This window comes from Salmo trutta, chromosome 32, assembly GCF_901001165.1.
Source record: "Salmo trutta chromosome 32, fSalTru1.1, whole genome shotgun sequence".
Taxonomy (NCBI): domain Eukaryota; kingdom Metazoa; phylum Chordata; class Actinopteri; order Salmoniformes; family Salmonidae; genus Salmo; species Salmo trutta.
In genome coordinates this window covers 31802324-31824865 of record NC_042988.1, presented here as the reverse complement: position 1 = coordinate 31824865, position 22542 = coordinate 31802324, and the positions used below count along the sequence as shown (strand labels likewise).

General features: G+C 44.5%; 3 protein-coding genes and 1 non-coding gene across 6 annotated transcripts in view; 1 reads left to right on the top strand and 3 right to left on the bottom strand.

The window, feature by feature from the left end:
• Window positions 1-373: 373 nt before the first annotated feature.
• On the bottom strand, window positions 374-2596 carry LOC115171711 (40S ribosomal protein S2). Its single transcript, XM_029728775.1, has 5 exons — window positions 2419-2596; window positions 1855-1944; window positions 1299-1740; window positions 925-1016; window positions 374-510 (listed from the first exon to the last, which is right to left on the bottom strand). The coding sequence occupies exons 1-5, from the start codon at window positions 2560-2562 to the stop codon at window positions 430-432; spliced, it is 849 nt and encodes a 282-aa protein (XP_029584635.1). The 5' UTR covers window positions 2563-2596; the 3' UTR covers window positions 374-429.
• Window positions 2110-2246, bottom strand: LOC115172026 (small nucleolar RNA SNORA9). The gene has a single exon (XR_003871365.1). It is a non-coding gene; the product is annotated as a small nucleolar RNA SNORA9 (small nucleolar RNA).
• A 763-nt stretch (window positions 2597-3359) lies between the features above and the next one.
• On the bottom strand, window positions 3360-8050 carry LOC115171708 (RING finger protein 151). Of its 3 annotated transcripts, none has more exons than XM_029728771.1 (5): window positions 8028-8050; window positions 7174-7208; window positions 6259-6428; window positions 5851-5953; window positions 3360-4131 (listed from the first exon to the last, which is right to left on the bottom strand). In XM_029728771.1, exons 2-5 carry the CDS (start codon window positions 7174-7176, stop codon window positions 3673-3675), a joined length of 735 nt encoding a protein of 244 aa, XP_029584631.1. In that variant the 5' UTR covers window positions 7177-7208; window positions 8028-8050; the 3' UTR covers window positions 3360-3672. The 3 variants fall into 3 exon arrangements, with proteins under 3 accessions (XP_029584631.1, XP_029584630.1, XP_029584632.1); XM_029728770.1 differs by lacking the exon at window positions 8028-8050 and adding an exon at window positions 7675-7763; XM_029728772.1 differs by lacking the exon at window positions 8028-8050 and having other exon boundaries at window positions 5851-5947; window positions 7174-7615.
• tbl3 (transducin beta like 3) overlaps window positions 7787-22542 on the top strand; it is a 38025-nt gene continuing 23269 nt past the window's right edge. The window contains exons 1-14 of the mRNA XM_029728767.1: window positions 7787-7946; window positions 8054-8105; window positions 8248-8343; window positions 8503-8550; window positions 9125-9266; window positions 11946-12030; window positions 12569-12739; window positions 14824-14899; window positions 15015-15111; window positions 15437-15660; window positions 17552-17693; window positions 20485-20543; window positions 21172-21278; window positions 21474-21609. Of these exons, the coding sequence (XP_029584627.1) occupies window positions 7915-7946; window positions 8054-8105; window positions 8248-8343; window positions 8503-8550; window positions 9125-9266; window positions 11946-12030; window positions 12569-12739; window positions 14824-14899; window positions 15015-15111; window positions 15437-15660; window positions 17552-17693; window positions 20485-20543; window positions 21172-21278; window positions 21474-21609 (1467 nt within the window). The 5' untranslated portion in view covers window positions 7787-7914. The remainder of the gene's footprint in view (window positions 7947-8053; window positions 8106-8247; window positions 8344-8502; window positions 8551-9124; window positions 9267-11945; window positions 12031-12568; window positions 12740-14823; window positions 14900-15014; window positions 15112-15436; window positions 15661-17551; window positions 17694-20484; window positions 20544-21171; window positions 21279-21473; window positions 21610-22542) is intronic.

The window sequence follows — 22542 nt, the reverse complement described above, 5'->3', positions numbered from 1 at the left end:
GCCATGGGGTATTGTGTTGGCCAGTGACAATAATTTTAATATTCAGACTAACATTATCAGTACGAATTAGCAGAACAGCCGGCAACTAAACCAGAGGAATCCAAATCTTAACCTATGAGGTTAATTGGACTCCCACCGTGTCTCCAAGGTCTAAATCAATCTGATTTATAGGGAAGACTGGGGGTTAAGAGCAGTGCTGGTTAAATCCAGATTTGGAGGGAACTAAAGCCTTGAAGTCTTCATTACTTGAAGTAATAATTAACCATGGCGTCAAAATGGAGTTAGATCTCATTACTGTCACATGATCTAGCTAGTCATCAGCATCTTACATCTTGATTCATCACAATATTATAACCACATTACAGCACATCAGTTTTAGAAGACAGTAATGGTGTTAAACCCTTTATTTAATCCACTGTACAAAAGTGTTTAGGAGGATGCCGGGACAGCTGCGGCTGTTCTCTGCACAGACACCCTGGTGTGGGTCTTGGCCAGGTGATCAGTGAACTCCTGCAGGACACAAAATTGACACTTTCACACATCCAAGTTCCTTAGTGTCAATAACATACTTAATCAAGTTTGGATTTGTGAATAAGAACCAGGTCTGTTAGTGTTTATTAATATATCACATACCACAGCAACACATATCTAGACTGCCCATTTGTACATTAGATCTATCATGTCTCGCGACATTTGTGTGTTGTTGCAGTTGATCGAATTGAAAGGATTTGGTGTCCACCCCTCAAAGACAACCACAATAATTACTGTATGCCTCCTTCAGTAACCCATTCACTTTTGAGACGATGAACGGGCAATACAAAGGCAACATTTACTTTGTTCCCATCCTTACAATGAAACACAGAAAAGGGCTTTATAAACCCAATCCATTATCAATGTTGAGGGCATCAAGACTTTAGAACTGACCTGGTAAGGAGACTTGGTGAAGACCGTCTCCTTCCACAGATCAGGGGTCAGGTAGCTGTAGGTCTTGGAGATGGCATCAAAGGTAGCCTTGGCTGTAAAGACAAACACTTAGTATCAATTTGCTTTTATGTACCTGACTATGCTAATGTAGTGACTGGGGCTGGATGTTGAGCACAGAAAAGGGGAACAGAAGAGACTATTAGGAAGTCTTTCTGCCGTGCATTACCATACTCGTTAGTTTACCTCCCGATTAACGACAACTATACCACTTATGGGTGAAGCTGAGCAGAGCTAGGAGGGGAATGCGACTGCACTGATAATACCCATTAAAAACACCATTGAAAAGTGAGTCAAACACAGCGTAGGTTTCTTACCGAAGTTGCCTAGAGTGGCAGTGCAGCCCCTGGCCGAGGTGTAGCAATCGTCAATACCAGCCATCGTGAGCAGCTTCTTGGGCACAGGGGCAGACACGATGCCAGTACCACGGGGCGCGGGGATCAGACGCACCAGGACGGATCCGCAACGACCAGTCACCTTGCATGGCACGGTGTGGGGCTTGCCAATCTTGTTCCCCCAGTATCCTCTCCTCACAGGCACGATGGACAGCTTTGCCAGGATGATGGCTCCTCGAATGGCAGTGGCCACCTCCTTGGAGCACTTCACTCCCAGGCCCACATGGCCATTGTAGTCACCAATGGCAACAAAGGCCTTGAACCTGGTGCGCTGGCCAGCCCTGGTCTGTTTCTGGACAGGCATAATCTTCAGCACCTCATCTTTCAACGAGGACCCCAGGAAGAAGTCAATGATCTCAGACTCCTATAACATGGGTAAAACACTTTCAGAAAAGGCAGGATGGAAACAGTGAACTGCTCATAGTGCTTTTAGTTTAAGAACATGTACAGCTATGGAAACCATTAAGTTGTAATTTACCTTGATGGGCAGGGAGTAGAGATAGATTTCCTCCAGAGACTTGATCTTCATGTCCTTAACAAGGCGGCCCAGCTTGGTCACTGGCACCCACTGAAAGAGAAGCAGGTAAAGTAACTTATTTTTTTTTACATTTAGTACAGTAAACAAAGCGACTTAGTGGCACATGAGAATGTTTTTTTTCTCACAAGTGGGAATCAAACCCAACCCTGCAAACACCATGCTCCCAACTACTGAGCCACAGGACCACCAACTATTAGTTGTCCGAGATCTACCTATAACCTTGCCATGGATGAGACACAGCAGGGCCTCAAACCGTCTCAGTTCTCTCTAGCAGACACTATAGGAAAGAACAAAGCCACTCCAGGCCAAGCCTTGCTGACAAAGGTCTGCAGAATCAACTTCTGTAGGGTTTCAAAATGGCTGACTAAGCATCACTTGAATTATTAATAAACATAAACCCAACTTATTGCACATGCAACGTCACTCAGGCCAGTTTAGTCTCCATTCGTAATCGCCTTCATTGTGACCAGAAAGCAAAACAAGGGCTCAAGGATGTCAACTCACTTCCTTGTCCTCAGACTTGCCGCCCCTGGCACCGCGTCCACGACCTCGACCACGGCCTCTGCCGCGTCCACGACCACGACCCCGGTCGCCACTGCCAAAACCTCCACGGAAACCTCCACGTTCTCCACCGGCGTTGTCCGCCATTTGCTGTTGAGAAAGAAAAGAGTAAACGTCAGAATAGTAACGATGAGCTACCTAAATTCGCGTCACCAAGGCCGCATCAACGTCATGGCTCGTGGAATTGCTTAGCGCACTGGCTAGCGAATGAAATATTACAGGATAAAAAACACGAACGTAATGAACGTCGTCACATTGTTAAGGTTTCTGAACCATACATTTACATATTGTACAGTAAACATAACGAGTACCACATGGATATTTTATATTGTAGCAATGTGCGCTAACGAGGAACTGATCCCTTCAGTCATTCACAATTATCATTAATTGCCTAAACATTTTTCAATTTGATTCTAAATCAACTGTTAATAGTACAATTAAGGATTTCTGCCATCAAACAGTGAAGTCTGTATAGAGATCACAGAGATGCTTGTGGATTTCGTTGAATAAAGAATTGTTCGACATGTCACTTACGTGTTCTGTATAACAGGAAGAAGGCCCTAGTCTGGTTCCGTTTATATTTATATGAGGTCAAACCTCGCGATATTTTCTACACCCTGTAATCTGTATGATAAAACTTCTGGATTCTATGAAATATTTTTGAAATATACTGACTTCTATGCATACAAATATGGGAGTTGTATTATGTCTTATGTCTCTGTTTCATATGGAATATATAAATAGTTGCAGTGGTTTATTATAGCCAGTAAGGGCCAACATTGGACCTCCTGGAAGTAACATTTCATGCAAACAGATAAAACATTTGTTTTTATTGTCACATGTAAAATGTGCATATACATAATGATATAACACAACAAATCACACAGGTTAAAGGTTGCTGACTTTATTTATAAAATATATCATCCTTTACAAATCAAAATGTTAAAGGACACAGTACAAAATTGTTCCAACTTTATACATTTTCAAATTAAATATGAAGTTTCATTATCAACACACCCTCAAAGCAATTATGACTAAATGTGCTATTTGAGGCAGTCCATCCCTGAAAATTCTATTTCCACAGACCTTTCATACTTGGTGCTAGGAATAAAATAAAATCTGCATAGTCCTAAACAGTTCAAGTGCCAGAGACAATTGTGTGTGCGAGTCATTTTTATAAATACATTGCATCAGGACTCAGGAGCTGCTGTTACTGCTACTGAAACTCCCACTGGTTTGACCCAGGTCCTCCTCTTCCACCTCCTCCAGTTCGTCCATGACCTCCAGGCTCTCACAGATCAGGCCGATCTGCCTCTTCATGTCAGCCATGGTGCTCTGCATCCTCCTCATCTTCCTTTGGAGGGCTGCTGCGATGGCTTGGTGGTTCCTCTGCCTGGCCTCGTACTCATGCCTCAGCTGCCTGTAGCAGTTGTGCTTGGCCTGGGTGCGGTGGGACAGCACGGTGCCACAGCCCATGTGGCAGGGTTGGCTCCAGTGCTCACAGTGCCTGGCGTGGGCATCCAGGTCCCTGCGGAGGAGCTGGGCACGGCAGCCCTGGTAGGGGCAGGGAATGAGCTGGAACAGGCAGCTCATGCTGTGGCAGTACTGCTCTGACAGGGCTAAGGTATGCGGGCAGCCACGGATCTTGTTTTTACACTGGGGGAAAAGATGGGGGAGAGAAGGGCAGAGGTCAAAGGGTAAGGAGTACAGTGCATTCGGAAAGTATTCAGACCCCTTGGCATTTTCCACATTTTGTTACTTTACAGCCTTATTCTAAATTGATTAAATTGTTTTTCCCCCCCTCATCAAGCTACACACAATACCCCATAATGACAAAGCAAAACAGGTTTTTCAAAATTTGTGCAAATTTATAATAAAAATAAATAAATATCACATCTACATAAGTATTCAGACCCTTTACTTAGTTGAAGCACCTTCGGCAGCGATTACAGCATCACGTCTTCTTGGGTAGGACACTACAAGCTTGGCACACCAGTATTTGGGGAGTTTCTCCCATTCTTCTCTGCAGATCCTCTCAAGCTCTGTCAGGTTGGATAGGGAGCGTCGCTGCACAGCTATTTTCAGGTCTCTCCAGAGATCTTTGATCAGGTTCAAGTCCGGGCTCTAGCTGGGGACATTTAGAGACTTGTCCCAAAGCCACTTCTGTGATGTCTTGGCTGTGTGCTTAGGGTCGTTGTCCTGTTGGAAGGTGAACCTTCTCCCCACTCTGAGGTCCTGAGCGCTCTGGAGTAGGTTTTCATCAGGTATCTTTGCACTTTGCTCCGTTCATCTTTCCTGACTAGTCTCCTAGTCCCTGCTGCTGAAAAACATCCCCACAGCATGATGCTGCCACCACCATGCTTCACCATAGGGATGGTGTCAGGTTACCTCCAGACGTGAAGCTTGGCATTCAGGCCAAAGAGTTCAATCTTCGTTTAATCAGACCATGGGATCTTGTTTCTCATTACCTTTAGGTGCCTTTGAGCAAACTCCAAGCGGGCTGTCATGTGCCCTTTTCTGAGGAGTGGCTTCTGTCTGGCCACTACCATAAAGGTATGATTGGTGGAGTGCTGCAGAGATGGTTGTCCTTCTGGAAGGTTCGCCCATCTACACAGAGGAACTCTAGAGCTCTGTCAGAGTGACCATCGGGTTCTTGGTCACCTCCCTGACCAAGGCCCTTCTCCCCTGATTGCTCAGTTTGGCCGGGCGGGCAGCTCTAGGAAGAGTCTTGGTGGTTCCAAATTTCTTCCATTTAAGAATGATCGAGGCCATCGTGTTCTTTGGAACGTTCAATGCTGCAGAAATGTTTTGGTACCCTTCCCCAGATCTGTGCCTCAACACAATCCTGTCTCAGAGCACTACGGACAATTCCTTCAACCTCATGGCGTTTTTGCTCAGACATGCACTGTCAACTGTGGGACCTTAAATTGACAGGTGTGTGCCTTTCCAAATCATGTCCAATCAATTGAATTTACCACAGGTGGAATCCAATCACATTGTAGAAACATCTCATGGATGATCAATGGAAACAGGATCCTCCTGATCTCAATTTGGTCAAAGAGTAAATTATAAGACCCACATCTGGTGACTTTTCAGTAACTTTTTATTGAACAAAGTGTTTGTTACATATTTAATGCCAGCTTTTAACAAGAGTATCTGATGCTCCATTAATACTTACTGTAAACCAGGTTAGCATGTGCTAATCTTGTGTGCCAGACTCTCGGAGTATATGCAATATTCAGAGGCACACGCATCTGGCTCTATGAGATTAAGCATGAACACACCCATGGGGCAAGTAAGCAGGAGTTTGCTGCAAGAGATTAGGTTGCTCCAAGTGTGTGTTTTTTCTCTAACAAAACATTTACATTTCTTTACCTTGATCTTTAGGCGACCGATCACCTTGCTTAGCTTGAACATCACAAATATCAAGCTCTGGTTGACAGGCTTTCTGCAGCAGGGGCAGGTCTGCTGTCTGCACCTCAAGAACAATAAGGAATCATCTTCACTCACAAATTGTCATCATCGGTTTAAATTTAGGCTACAGTAGAATAATAACCTATTTCTTACTATAGTAACAAATACACTAATAACTATTACTATAGGCCTATACTACGACAATGTGAATTTGAGACATTTGGGGACAGTTTCCCTGACACAGATTAAACCTATAGTATTGGACTATGAAGCTATTTCAATGGAGAAACTGTCTGGGAAACTGTCTCTTCATCCAACCATGATCTATGGACGCAATAATGTTTGCTTGTGATGAGGCACAGGCAGTACCTCTTCAGCCATTGTAAAATGCATTTCTTGCAGAAGATGTGGTGGCATGCAGCTCTTACTGGGCACCTGAGGACCCCCTGGCAAATGGTGCAGATCAGGTCATAGTCTGGGGTCTCTACAAACAGCTCCACATCATGACCCCCACTCTGCGAAGACATGTCCGGGTCGGCCTGAACACAACAGTTACAGAAAAGTGTCTTTACTTTATTTATACTTTATATTGATAGGTTCTTCTTCTTTTTCTTTTTTACGCAAAATGCATTTCACAGATTATTTTTATCCAGAGCACCAAAGTGCACTGAGACTAGAGCAGAATAAGGAAGTATGTATGTTACAATCTGAGAAAGTATATAATTCTGGTTTGTAATGATGAATGTTTAGCCTAAAGAAAGGGCCACCACCAGCCCATAATAATGTCAACAATTCAGTGTCACTCATGAGCAGTGACAATAGACTTGTTCTGGAACGTCATAATATGAGACAGACCATGTGACAAAAAAAAACTGTTATGTTTACTCTCATAACTAGGAATAACATGGAATAATTAAGAACGTTTTAAATGTTCAGCTTGTCATGACTGATTAAAAAAAGAAGTGTGTTTTTAACCCCCATCCCTTGCAATCTTTTCTGCTGTGGCGTTCAGAGCACGAGTATATTTTGGTAGTGGCTCTGTTTTTAAACATAAGGAAAAAGGAATGTCTGCCCGCAAACATCACAATATGACAAAGGCCGTTCAATCTTTGTAAAGAGTTATAAATAAAAAAGAATAGTAAAACAACATAGCCATGTGAAATAATACAAAAATGTTATATTATAACAGAAAATACTTGATAAATAATTTACACCTATTGTCAATAGCATACCCAACCTTTGATTACTCAAGTTACAAATATAGTTATTAAATTATTTACTCACCATAATAATCAGCTCTGTTCAGCAAGTGTCCATTCCTGTTGTCAAGTAACGTATCATATACACTCATGTAGGCAACTCAGAGAACACACACAGATGAACATTCCTGTCGTAACATAAACGAGTGACCATGCGCACTGACATATTCAAAAACCTCTAAATTATATAAAGCACGGAACTGGGGTAAATTGTAATAAGCCGTGTCGTTTCCCTCCTGTTCTAGCACCAGTCGTCAATCCCCTAGCTGTGAATGAGAACTTTTTGTCGTTTTGAATAGGTGTTTACTCTCTAGTATCATCTCTTCTCGATTGTATTGTCACCGGTTACAAGTGTGGGCCATTTGGCAGTTTGTTCATCATTTTATTTGTATTACATCAATGAAATGCACCCTATGTATACATTTATATTCAGTATAATTGTATCTTTCTGCGTATGGTACAGAAAACACATAGAATATAAAATGGTTTAACATTTATAGAGTTTTTTCCTCCGGGAATTTCTTACCGCAAAGAAGCCCAAAACGTTTGGTTGGGCATTCTGGCCAATCACCCTGTCGTGCGTTTTCTTTCCACGCTCGCTGTCATATGACGTACAATGTGAGAGACCGAAAACCACCTCTTGAACAACACATGTGGGGTTTTTGTTGATCGGAGCTAATGAATTCTAACAACAAGTGATCGAAATCAGTTCATCTGTCTTTAAACTGCAAAATTGTGGTGGTTTACCCACGTCTTCCAAAGCAAGATGGCAAAAAGCAATCTCCAGTTCAAGACCAAGTAAGTCGAACGCACTTCACGTGGATAGCTAGCTAGATAGCTAACGCCGGGCACATCTTAGCTATCTTCTTGCTAAATTACCTTTGTTTTGTTCCTTCTTCATGTAGCTATGCTGTTTCCAGCACTATCGAACCATTCTACAAGGGAGGAAAAGTACAGGTAAGTTATTTATCACTGATAGTTACCTCCCTCTGTAAAACAGTTAGTTAGCCAACTATCCAACGTTACTGTAGCTATAATTAACTAGCTATACCGTTGACAGATGTGTTATGGTATTTCAATATGTTTTCCTACGTTACAGATCAGTAAAGATGAGAAATTTATATTTTGTACGTGTGGCACACGTGTCAACGTCTTGCAAATCGTCACAGGGAAGATTGTTCACAGTATTGAACAGGTGAGACTCTCTCTCTCTCTCTCTCTCTCTCTCTCTCTCTCTCTCTCTCTCTCTCTCTCTCTCTCTCTCTCTCTCTCTCTCAACACTCGTGTGCAGCTAGTTCAGACATTAATTTAATGTCTGTACAGATTATCATTTCCGTCACTGTTGTAATTGCAGGATGATCAGGAGGACATTACATCATTCGCCCTCAGCCTTGATGATGAGGTAAAACATTTGACATTATATGATGGGCTGTTCCAGACCTACGGCTGCATTTACACAGGCAGCCCAGTTCTGATCTTTTGCCCAATTGGTCGAAAAAGATCTGATCAGATTGGTCAAGAAACCAATTTACTCAAAAGAATATCAGAATTGTGCTGCCTGTGTAAACACAGTACTTAGTTTGACTACCTTAAGGCATCCGCATGCTTCAGTTCGGCTGCCGCCTTTTTCATGAAAACAAGTCGTCGTGCCTTGAATGACTAGACTTTCTTGAAGAATCCCTACTCTTGACCGATCACCGACGAAGGACTGTAGACTTCGCCTCCGAACTTCAGCTTGCCTCCAGAAAAAATGTTGTGTCCCCGAACAGCCCAAAAAAAGACCACCGAAGTGCAAAACGAACAAAAACGTCACAAAAATGTTGTCATAATATATGCACAAACTCTACCAAACTGTTTCAGCTGGGAAGCATGTGGACACCTTTATTCCCCTCTTCCCTTCATCCCTTACTTCCCCTTTTCTCCTCCCTCTTCTTCCCTCACCCTTTCTCTCCATCCATTCCTCCTTCCCTCCCCAGATCCTGGTAACAGCCAGCAAGGCTCTGCTGCTGAAGCAATGGGACTGGAAGCAGGCCCAGTGCACACGTTCCTGGAGGGCCATCCACAACGTGCCCATTGCCAGCATGACCTTTGACCCCACCTCCACGCTCCTGGCCACAGGTGAGCGGATCGACCACATAGGATAACGTCCCACACCCATCATACCTTAGCCTGGTTCCAGGTCTGTCCCACACCCATCATACCTTAGCCTGGTCCCAGATCTGTCCCACACCCATTATACCCTAGCCTGGTCCCAGATCTGTCCCATACCCACCATACCCTAGCCTGGTCCCAGATCTGTCCCACACCCATCATACCCTAGCCTGGTCCCAGATCTGTCCCACACCCATCATACCCTAGCCTGGTCTGTGCAGATGATGCATATTGTTTTAATTTCAGAATAATCGTGCTGAAAGAAACCACTGATGCCAGTTGGCAAGAAAGCACTTACAGATCTGGTACCAGGCTATATCTAGTAACAGTTAATTTTGGCAATCTTTTAGAGTATTTTAGTCTTAGTCATTTTGACTAAAATATAATTGTCTTAGTTACATTTTACCACTTGAATAATGATGTAATCTAATTATTGTCAAAATAACTAAAAGTGTGCCATTTTAGTCCACTAAATGCCCTTTCATTTTGTCACATCACATTTGTATTGCCTCATAAACCTATAGTAAACATAAATCACTGACTTCCATGTGAACAAACATAGACAGCCATGTCCTACCTACATTTTTCTGTATGCTGTCATTTTCTTCCCAACAGCAGAAAAAGGCCAAACATAAGTATAGACAGTGCCTTCGTATTCAGATCCCGTGACTTTTTATTTTACAGCCTTATTCTAAAGTTGATTAAATAGTTTTTATTCCTCAATCTACACACAATACCACATAATGACAAAGCAAAAACAGGTTTTTAGACATTTTTGCAAATGTATTAAAAATACAAAACTGAACTATTCCCTATTCATAAGTATTCAGACCCTTTACTCAGTATTTTGTTGAAGCACCTTTGGCAGCGATTACAGCGTCTGGTCTTCTTGGGTTTGACGCTACAAGCTTTGCACACCGGTATTTGGGGAGTTTCTCCCATTGTTCTCTGCAGATCCTCTCAAGCTCGGTCAGGTTGGGTGGGGAGTGTTGCTGCACAGCTATTTTCAGGTCTCTTCAGAGATGTTAGATCGGGCTCTGGTTGGGCCACTCAAGGACATTCAGAGACTTGTCCCAAAGCCACTCCTGCCTTGTCTTGGCTTTGAACTAAGGGTTGTTGTTCTGTTGGAAGGTGAACCTTCGCCCCAGTCTGAGGTCCTGAGCGCTCTGGAGCAGGTTTTCATCAAGGATCTCTCGTACTTTGCTCTGTTCATTTTGCCCTCGATCCTGACTAGTCTCCCAGTCCCTGTCGCTGAAGAACATCCCCACAGCATGATGCTGCCACCACCATGCTTCACCGTAGGGATGGTGCCAGGTTTCCTCCAGACGTGACACTTGGCATTCAGGCCAAAGAGCTGAACCTTGGTTTCATCAGACCAGAGAATCTTGTTTCTCATGGTCTGAGAGTCTTTAGGTGCCTTTTCAAACTCCAAGCGGGCTGTCATGTGCCTTTTACTGAGCAGTGGCTTCCGTTTGGACATTACAATAATGGCCTGATTCGTGGAGTGCTGCAGAGATGGTTGTCCTTCTGGAAGGTTCTTTCATCTCTCTGCTCAGTTTGGCCAGGTGGCCAGCTCTAGGAAGGGTCTTGGTGGTTTCAAACTTCTTCCATTTAAGAATGATGGAGGCCACTGTGTTCTTGGGGACCTTCAATGCTGCAGAAATGTTTTGATACACTTCCCCAGATCTGTGCTTCGACACAATCCTGTCTTGGAGCTCTATGGACAATTCCTTCGACCTCATGGCTTGGTTCTTGCTCTGACATGCACCGTCAACTGTGGGACCTTATATAGACAGGTGTGTGCCTTTCCAAATCATGTCCAATCAATTGAATGTACCACAAGTGGACTCCAATCAAGTTGTAGAAACATCTACAGGATGATCAATGGAAACAGGATGCACCTACGTGCAATTTCGAGTCTCATTGCAAATGGTCTGAGTACTTATGTAAATAAGGCATTTCTGTTTTTTATTTTTAATAAATTAGCAAACGGTTCCAAACCTTATTCGCTTTGTCATTATGGGGTAATGTGTGTAGATTGTTAAGAAATGTTTTATTTAGTCAATTTTAGAATAAGGCTATAACGTAACAAAATGTGGAAAAAGTCAAGGGTTCTAAACACCTGCCGAATGCACTGTATAACAATTATTTGGCCATGTAAATTCCTAATTTAGCCTACATAGCTATTGTTTTGTATGTAATGTGCAATCAGACACACACAAGCGCAGAGAGAAAGAGTAGCACCATCTAGCTAAAATTGATTGAGAGCTTTTCAGTGATAAGCACAATCTCTCCAAAGCTCTTGTCCAGTTCACTTAGTAGTCCGATTTTAGTCACAGAGAGAATTTAGTCTCGTCTCGTTTTAGTCAACTGAAATAAAAGAAAAAATTTGTTGAGGTATATTTTTTTCTGGGTCTATTTAGTCAGTTATAGTCTCGCGAATTGCCACTGAAAAATAGGTGTTTGACGAATATTTTAGTCACTATTTTTGTTGACGAAATTAACATTGACTAGTACCTACCTGTTATACCCAAAACAACAGTGAGTGAGCTCAGTCAAATGCTCCCACTTTTTAAATGCGTACTCTGAGATTTCACCTTGTACTTCCTGTCTGTAATATGAGTCTGTCATCCTGTTGGTGTGTAGGAGGCTGTGATGGCACCATAAAGCTGTGGGACGTGGTGAAGCAGTACTGTACACACAACCTGAAGGGCTCCTCTGGGGTCGTACAGTAAGTTACTGATCTAGGATCAGTTTAGCCTTTCAGATCATGAATAAGATCACATGGATGGGGGGGACCTAATCCTTGATCAGCACTCCTACTCTGAGACGCTTTATGAATACTTGCGCGGGTCAATTTATCTCATGGTTTATAAATGAGATCTATTCTTCAGAAACTGGACAAACCCTTGTAGATGTAGGTGCCTTCAATAAGTTGATACATTGACAACAAGACATGACTTAAATCTAGTTGCTAGTTTGACGTGTGGAAATTAATATTTGATTTTATGACTCAGCATGTTTGAGGGGATCAGTTTAATCAAGGCGAGCCACATAATTGTTAATCTTAATTATATAATGAGTAGTTATTATGGATGCAATGTGGTTTGTAGATCAGTGATTGAGCGCAGTCTAACTGCAATGTTGTCGATCTCAAACACTCACATAAGTAGTTATTAGGGATACAAGCTGATTTGTAGATCAGTGATTAAGCACAATCCGACTGCAATGATCTCAAACACTCACGTTGTCCTCCTCCTGCCCTGCAGCCTGGTGGAGTTCCACCCAGACATAAGTCTACTGCAGCTCTTCTCCTCGGCGTCAGACTGTGGCATCAGGATGTGGGACCTGCGCTCCAGCCAGTGTCTGTGCGTGCTGCAGAGCCACTACAGCCCTGTCACCTCCCTGGCCTTCACCTCCGATGGAGCCTCCATGGTCAGGTACTGTAACAGTCTGTCAACGGTTTGTTTTATGCAGCTCTTTTTACATCAACAGTTGTTAGAAAGAGCTCTACAGTAGAGCAGACCTAGATCACCTGCTGTACTGTAGGACAGCTGAGCTGACTGGCCTGCTCCTACCACTCTCTGGCTCGGTTTCCATTCACCTTTCTTTTTTTCTTTTTTTTTTAAATATAAAGTTTACATAAGAAATAGATGAGCCAATTGCCTGCTAGGGTGCGTTTCCATTTAACTGGACGTAATGACGTCAAACCAAAAAAGTACCTTCAGAATTATTTGGCAATCATCTTTTATTTGAAAAACACCGTTTCCATAATTTGTTGCAATAAAGAAAAATCATCCCTGTCAAAATTATATATTTTTTGTCAATCTTAAGAAAATGTCTCATATCTGCCATTTCTATTATATATGTCGCAATAATCTATTTTTTTTTATGCAACATTGTTTTTGCTGAATAAACCTGGGTCAATAGAACCCTGCCTTCTGATACCTATCATACCTAGGCTGGTCTCAGATCTGTTTGTGTTGCTCCAACTCCTCTGGACCTCTGCAGATTATGTACTGTAATTTCCCGACTATAAGCCGCTACTTTTTCCCCACGCTTTGAACCTCGCGGCTTAAACAATGACGCGGCTAATATATGGATTTTTCCCGCTTTCAAATAAAAATAAAAAAACATTCTGTGACGTGCTCAGTTTTTTGGCGGCATGAAGCTTTCATTAGACCAATGAAATTGCTGAACGGGTTACGGTCAAACAACTTTTTTGTTTACTGTTTAGATTAAATCGAGCGCGCTCATCATTCTGATTACGGTAGTCATTTTGTCACCCTCATCATGGCAAAGACATGGAGAAATGCATATGATGCAGCTTTCAAGTTGAAGGCGATTGATCTGGCTGTTGGAAAAGGAAATAGAGCTGCTGCACGGGAGCTTGGTCTTAATGAGTCGATGATAAGACGTTGGAAACAGCAGCGTGAGGAATTTACTCAGTGCAAAAAGACAACTAAAGATTACTGCTAATTTTTGTATTTTTTGTTACAAGCCGTGTTTCGTTAAAGCCTATTTATTTTCGTTACAAGCCGTGTTTCGTTAAAGCCTATTTATTTTTGTTACAAGCCGTGTTTCGTTAAAGCCTATTTATTTTTGTTACAAGCCGTGTTTCGTTAAAGCCTATTTATTTTTGTTACAAGCCGTGTTTCGTTAAAGCCTATTTATTTTTGTTACAAGCCGTGTTTTGTTAAAGCCTATTTATTTTCGTTACAAGCCGTGTTTCGTTAAAGCCTATTTATTTTTGTTACAAGCCGTGTTTCGTTAAAGCCTATTTATTTTTGTTACAAGCCGTGTTTTGTTAAAGCCTGTGTAAAGTTAATTTGTTTCAATGTACCGGTAGGCACCTGCGGCTTATAGACATGTGCGGCTTATTTATGTTCAAAATAATATATATTTTTTAAATTCAGTGGGTGCGGCTTATATTCAGGTGCGCGTAATAGTCCGGAAATTACGGTATATTGTTTTAATTTCTGAAAAATTGTGCTGAAAGAAACCATTGATGCCAGTTGGCAAAATGGCACTTACAGATCTGGTACCAGGCTATAACTAGTACCTACCTATCATAGCCAAAACAACATGGTGAGCTATTGGTGCAGTGTTGTCCAACATATTCAATTAATGTGTTAATTTAGTGTTTGGAACTACTCTAGACCAGTGGTTCCAAACCTTTTCCATTCCGGGGATCATCCAATCATCATCAAAGCTCTTCAGGACCACCATCCGTGGATTCGCAGAGATTTTTTTTTTTAACATAAAATATCTTGCTGGTCAAATTTAGCCTATTTGATCACAAATGTAACCCATCAAAGGCCTGTTATAAGGCTTTATGAAAAGTAATGTCAAATTGCGTATAATCGCAATAATAATCCCATGAATACTCCCAACTGTTATTAAAAAAAAAATATGTATTTATTTTGCAGTACCCCTGCAGGTTAAAAACCATAGCTTTAGACCTCATCACAGCTGATCAGTTCATTTCGAGCCTGCTGAATGTTGGAAGCTTGTTTGATTGCAGCTCTGGCAGGGACAAGATCTGCACAGTGTGGGATCTGAAGAGCAGGACTACCAGGAGGACAGTGCCCGTCTATGAGGTGAACTCTCATACTCTACTTTCTTCCAGAGTTGTTTTAGAATGGCTTTTGCAACTAAAAGTTGATTGGTGTATCATCAGCCTAATTGCATGAAATGTATTGCTTCCCTCGCCAGGCTGTGGAGAGTGTTGTGCTGCTCCCTGAGGACGAAGATTTCTCTGAGATCGGGGTGAAAACTAAAGAGATCCACTTCATCACAGCAGGCAGCAAAGGTATGTGCTTCCAGTCCCGCTCCTGGGTGAAGTTCCCCCTAGGTACAGATCTAGGATCAACTTCCTTAACCATTAGTGGGGGGAAATGCAAAGCTGACTCAGATCAGTGTCTAGGGGCCACTTCTCCTTACTCCAACAATCCCCAGGCTAGATGGTGGATGCATGTGGAGGAGTCTGCCCACCAATATAGCTAGATAATACTGAATGAGACTAGTGTATAGTTTTAGCAGCCAATCAGAGATGATCATCATTTTATAGTTAGCCAAAACAACACAGGGAGCAAGCCCAATCAAAGACCCCCACTTAAGGGATTCTCTCTCTCCAGGTGTGCTGAGGGTGTGGGATGCCAGCTCGGCCCGCTGTGTGTTCGCCCAGACGCTCCCCTCTGCTCCCCCCGCGGGGGGCTCCGAGGAGGGGGGAGAGGAGTATGGAGACCCCCGGAGCCTCACCTACTGCCTCCCCCTGCCCTCCTCCCTCAGGCTGGTCACGGTCACAGCAGAACATAACATCCTGCTCTACCAGCTGCCCTCCTTCACCACACAGCAACAGGTGGGTACCAGCTGCCCTCCTTCACCACACAGTAACAGGTGGGTACCAGCTGCCCTCCTTTACCACACAGTAACAGGAGGGTACCAGCTGCCCTCCTTCACCACACAGCAACAGGTGGGTACCAGCTGCCCTCCTTCACCACACATCAACAGGTGGGTACCAGCTGTCCTCCTTCACCACACAGCAACAGGTGGGTCCCAGCTGTCCTCCTTCACCACACAGCAACAGGTGGGTACCAGCTGCCCTCCTTCACCACACAGCAACAGGTGGGTACCAGCTGCCCTCCTTCACCACACAGCAACAGGTGGGTACCAGCTGCCCTCCTTCACCACACAGCAGCAGGAGGGTACCAGCTGCCCTCCTTCACCACACAGCAACAGGAGGGTACCAGCTGCCCTCCTTCACCACACAGCAACAGGTGGGTACCAGCTGTCCTCCTTCACCACACAGCAACAGGTGGGTACCAGCTGTCCTCTTTCACCACACAGCAACAGGAGGGTACCAGCTTCCATCCTTCACCACACAGCAACAGGAGGGTACCAGCTTCCATCCTTCACCACACAGCAACAGGTGGGTACCAGCTGTCCTCCTTCACCACACAGCAACAGGAGGGTACCAGCTTCCCTCCTTCACCACACAGCAACAGGTGGGTACCAGCTGCCCTCCTTCACCACACAGCAACAGGAGGGTACCAGCTTCCATCCTTCACCACACAGCAACAGGAGGGTACCAGCTTCCATCCTTCACCACACAGCAACAGGTGGGTACCAGCTGCCCTCCCTCACCACACAGCAACAGGAGGGTACCAGCTGCCCTCCTTCACCACACAGCAACAGGTGGGTACCAGCTGTCCTCCTTCACCACACAGCAACAGGTGGGTACCAGCTGTCCTCTTTCACCACACAGCAACAGGAGGGTACCAGCTTCCATCCTTCACCACACAGCAACAGGAGGGTACCAGCTTCCATCCTTCACCACACAGCAACAGGTGGGTACCAGCTGTCCTCCTTCACCACACAGCAACAGGAGGGTACCAGCTTCCCTCCTTCACCACACAGCAACAGGTGGGTACCAGCTGCCCTCCTTCACCACACAGCAACAGGAGGGTACCAGCTTCCATCCTTCACCACACAGCAACAGGAGGGTACCAGCTTCCATCCTTCACCACACAGCAACAGGTGGGTACCAGCTGCCCTCCCTCACCACACAGCAACAGGAGGGTACCAGCTGCCCTCCTTCACCACACAGCAACAGGAGGGTACCAGCTGCCCTCCTTCACCACACAGCAACAGGAGGGTACCAGCTGTCCTCCTTCACCACACAGCAACAGGAGGGTACCAGCTGCCCTCCTTCACCACACAGCAACAGGTGGGTACCAGCTGCCCTCCTTCACCACACAGCAACAGGAGGGTACCAGCTGCCCTCCTTCACCACAATGTAACAGGAGGGTACCAGCTGCCCTCCGTCACCACACAGCAACAGGTGGGTTCCAGCTGTCCTCCTTCACCACACAGCAACAGGAGGGTACCAGCTGCCCTCCTTCACCACACACCAACAGGAGGGTACCAGCTGTCCTCCTTCACCACACAGTAACAGGAGGGTACCAGCTGTCCTCCTTCACCACACAGCAACAGGAGGGTACCAGCTGTCCTCCTTCACCACACAGCAACAGGAGGGTACCAGCTGTCCTCCTTCACCACACAGCAACAGGAGGGTGGGGGTGTGAAAGGGACGTTAGGATTGTTCTTATTATTCAGAATCCTTTAGTTCAGATGGTTGGTCTTCTGTTTGTTTGAAGATGTTTTCACCCATGCTAATTGTTTATTTTGATCAAGAGCCTTGCTTTTGTGTTGCTGGTGTTCATTCTCTAATATTCTCTCTCCACCCCCAGTTTGTTGGCTTCAATGATGAGGTCCTGGATGTGAAGTTTCTGGGAAAGGGTGACACTCACATTGTCGTGGCGACCAACAGCTCCCAGCTCAAGGTTTTTGAACTGGCCACCAGCAGCTGTAAGATCCTCTACGGACACACAGGTGAGTCCTCTGACCAACAGAGGGCAGCACCTCTCTGCTTGTCTGTATGGGGTTTACACAAGGTAGGAAACCTAATTCACATTTGTAAAAAGGTTAGAAACTGCGAATAAACGTTCTCAGAATAAGTGTCTGGTTCTTTTCTTTTGAATCTGGCAGCTCCCTTCAGCCCAGTTGTAACATTAATGCCAAAAACATATAGTTAATATTTCACACAAATTATCTAGTACATCACTGAATAGAAGTGAAAACATCTGGTCAGTTCTGAGATTGACCAACAGGAGGCAGAGGTGCTGTGATCCCCAAACTGCACCTTGCAGCGGGTCTGTAGAATATCTACACCCTGCAGCGGGTCTGTAGAATATCTACACCCTGCAGCGGGTCTGTAGAATATCTACACCCTGCAGCGGGTCTATAGAATATCTACACCCTGCAGCGGGTCTGTAGAATATCTACACCCTGCAGCGGGTCTGTAGAATATCTACACCCTGCAGCGGGTCTGTAGAATATCTACACCCTGCAGCGGGTCTGTAGAATATCTACACCCTGCAGCGGGTCTGTAGAATATCTACACCCTGCAGCGGGTCTGTAGAATATCTACACCCTGCAGCGGGTCTGTAGAATATCTACACCCTGCAGCGGGTCTGTAGAATATCTAAGCGGTCTGTAGAATATCTACACCCTGCAGCGGGTCTGTAGAATGTCTACACCCTGCAGCGGGTCTGTAGAATATCTACACCCTGCAGCGGGTCTGTAGAATATCTCCAACCTGCAGCGGGTCTGTAGAATATCTCCAACCTGCAGCGGGTCTGTAGAATATCTACACCCTGCAGCGGGTCTGTAGAATATCTCCAACCTGCAGCGGGTCTGTAGAATATCTCCAACCTGCAGCGGGTCTGTAGAATATCTACACCCTGCAGCGGGTCTGTAGAATATCTACACCCTGCAAGGATGCAACATATACAGTATGTACAGTGGGGGGAAAAGTATTTGATCCCCTGCTGATTTTTGTACGTTTGCCCACTTACAAAGAAATTATCAGTCTATAATTTTAATAGTAGGTTTATTTGAACAGTGAGAGACAGAATAACAACAAAAAATGTAAAAAATGTTATAAAATGATTTGCATTTTAATGAGGGAAATAAGTATATGACCCCTCTGCAAAACATGACTTAGTACTTGGTGGCAAAACCCTTGTTGGCAATCACAGAGGTCAGATGTTTCTTGTAGTTGGCCAACAGGTTTGCACACATCTCAGGAGGGATTTTGTCCCACTCCTCTTTGCAGATCTTCTCCAAGTCATTAAGGTTTAGAGGCTGACGTTTGGCAACTCGAACATTCAGCTCCCTCCACAGATTTTCTATGGGATTAAGGTCTGGAGACTGGCTAGGCCACTCCAGGACCTTAATGTGCTTCTTCTTGAGCCACTCCTTTGTTGCCTTGGCCGTGTGTTTTGGGTCATTGTCATCCTGGAATACCCATCCACGACCCATTTTCAATGCCCTGGCTGAGGGAAGGAGGTTCTCACCCAAGATTTGACGGTACATGGCCCCGTCCATCGTCCCTTTGATGCGGTGAAGTTGTCCTGTCCCCTTAGCAGAAAAACACCCCAAAGCATAATGTTTGACGGTGGAGATGGTGTTCTTGGGGTCATAGGCAGCATTCCTCCTCCTCCAAACACGGCGAGTTGAGTTGATGTCAAAGAGCTCCATTTTGGTCTCATCTGACCACAACACTTTCACCAGTTGTCCTCTGAGTCATTCAGATGTTCATTGGCAGACTTCAGACAGGCCTGTATATGTTTCTTGAGCAGGGGGACCTTGCGGGCGCTGCAGGATTTCAGTCCTTCACGGCGTAGTGTGTTACCAATTGTTTTCTTGGTGACTATGGTCCCAGCTTCCTTGAGATCATTGACAAGATCCTCCCGTGTAGTTCTGGGCTGATTCCTCACCGTTCTCATGATCATTGCAACTCCACGAGGTGAGATCTTGCATGGAGCCCCAGGCCGAGGGAGATTGACAGTTCTTTTGTGTTTCTTCCATTTGCGAATAATCGCACCAAATGTTGTCACCTTCTCACCAAGCTGCTTGGCGATGGTTTTGTAGCCCATTCCAGCCTTGTGTAGGTCTACAATCTTGTCCCTGACATCCTTGGAGAGCTCTTTGGTCTTGGCCATGGTGGAGAGTTTGGAATCTGATTGATTGCTTCTGTGGACAGGTGTCTTTTTTACAGGTAACAAGCTGCGGTTAGGAGCACTCCCTTTAAGAGTGTGCTCCTAATCTCAGCTTGTTACCTGTATAAAAGACATCTGGGAGCCAGAAATCTTTCTGATTGAGAGGGGGTCAAATACATATTTCCCTCATTAAAATGCAAATCCATTTATAACATTTCTGACATGCGTTTTTCTGGATATTTTTGTTGTTATTCTGTCGCTCACTGTTCAAATAAACCTACCATTAAAATTATAGACTGATTCTTTCTTTGTCAGTGGGCAAACGTACAAAATCATCAGGGGATCAAATACTTTTTTCCCTCACTGTAAACCATGGAGGTCTTTTCTAAACCATGGCAATTGGAGGGATTCTAATTAAATTGTAGCTGTGAAGGCATTTACAAGAAGCTTAAGAAGCCTGATAAACTGAGCAATCAGTCAGACAGAGTTACTGCCATTCAGGATTAGAGACACTGATAGCTTGGTAACTGGTCGGTCTGGTTTGACTGACGTTGAGAGTTGCTCTTTTCTTACCTGGCTCGACCTTTCAGAAGGGTTGACCTTTCCTTTCTCCTCCACAGATACCGTCCTGTCACTCGACGTGTTCAAGAAAGGGTCCCTGTTTGTGAGCTGTGCAAAGGTGAGGCTACAGCTTGACTGTTTCCTTGTTTCATCAGGAATGTTCACCGTTCCTCATTTACGAATGGAATCCTCTCCTCAACCTTTCGTCAACATGAGTTAACCACAGAGTAGGATGAAATCTACACGTACACAAACACCTTGATACACATGCATACCTACCCTACACACTCCCTACTAACCAGTATCATCTAATCAATACTATTGAACCCTAGCCTGGTCCCAGATCTGTTTGTGCCGTTTTTCCAACTCCTCCTAGTTATGCCAAATGTGACAATGACCTCTGTGCAGATGATGTATGATGTTTTAATTTCTGTATAATAGTGATGGAATCAAACCACTGATGCCAGTTGGCAAAACAGCACAAACACACACATAATACACACACTCCCTCTAACCAGGGTCCCCTCTCTCTCTCTGTACAGGATAAATCAGTGTCCTCTCTCTCCCTTTCTCTCCCTTTCTCTCCCTCTCTCTCCCTCTCTCTCCCTCTCTCTCTTTCTCTCGCTTTCTCTCTCTCTCTCTCTCTCTCTCTCTCTCTCTCTCTCTCTCTCTCTCTCTCTCTCTCTCTCTCTCTCTCTCTCTCTCTCTTATTTATATATATATATTTTGTTGTTTCTTTCCCCCAGGATAAGTCAGTGCGTGTGTGGAGACAGGATCCAGACAGTGGTCAGGTGTGTTGTGTGGCCCAGGGCTGCAGCCATGGTAACGCTGTGGGCTCCATCACCTGCTCCAGGTAAACCACTACACACCAGGGTCTCCTTGGTTCTGACCCCGGATGCCCACTGTGGAGGCACATTTCTCCACTATTGGGAATGCCAATATCCAATGTGTTAATCATCCATACACTCTTGCTTGTGCACGTTCTAATCCTTCTTTCTTATCCTACATCGGTCTTTCTCTCTCTCTCTCTCTCCTTTTTTTCTTTCAGGATGAAGGAGTCGTTTGTGGTGTCTGGTAGTCAGGACTGCACCATCAAGGTGTGGGATCTCCCAGAGACCATCCCGGAAACAGACGGTGACATGTTCCAGCTGAACGCCCGGGTCACAGAGAAGGCACACGACAAAGTATGACACGCGCATTCACATACATTCAAGCATCATACATACAGTTGAAGTCGGAAGTTTACATACACCTTAGCCAAATACATTTAAACTCAGTTTTTCACAATTCCTGACATTCAATCTTAGTAAAAATTCCCTGTCTAAGGTCAGTTACGATCACCACTGTATTTTAAGAATGTGAAATGTCAGAATAATAGTAGAGAGTGATTTTATTTCAGCTTTTATTTCTTTCATCACATTCCCAGTGGGTCAGAAGTTTACATACACTCAATTAGTATTTGGTAGCATTGTCTTTAAATTGTTTAACTTGGGTCAAATGTTTCGGGGAGCCTTCCACAAGCTTCCCACAATAAGTTGGGTGAATTTTGGCCCATTCCTCCTGACAGAGCTGGTGTAACTGAGTCAGGTTTGTAACCTCCTTGCTCGCACACACTTTTTCAGTTCTGCCCACACATTTTCTATAGGATTGAGGTCAGGGCTTTGTGGCCACTCCAATACCTTGAATTTGTTGTCCTTAAGCCATTTTGCCACAACTTTGGAAGTATGCTTGGGGTCATTGTCCATTTGGAAGAGCCATTTGCGACCAAGCTTTAACTTCCTGACTGATGTCTTGAGATGTTGCTTCAATATATCCACATAATTTTCCTGCCTCATGATGCCATCTATTTTGTGAAGTGCACCAGTCCCTCCTGCAGCAAAGCACCTCCACAACATGATGCTGCCACCCCTGTGCTTCACGGTTGGGATGGTGTTCTTCGGCTTGCAAGCCTCCCCCTTTTTCCTCCAAACATAACGATGGTCATTATGGCCAAACTGTTCCATTTTTGTTTCATCAGACCAGAGGACATTTCTCCAAAAAGTACAATGTTTGTCCCCATGTGCAGTTGCAAACCGTAGTCTCGCTTTTTGATGGCGGTTTTGGAGCAGTGGCTTCTT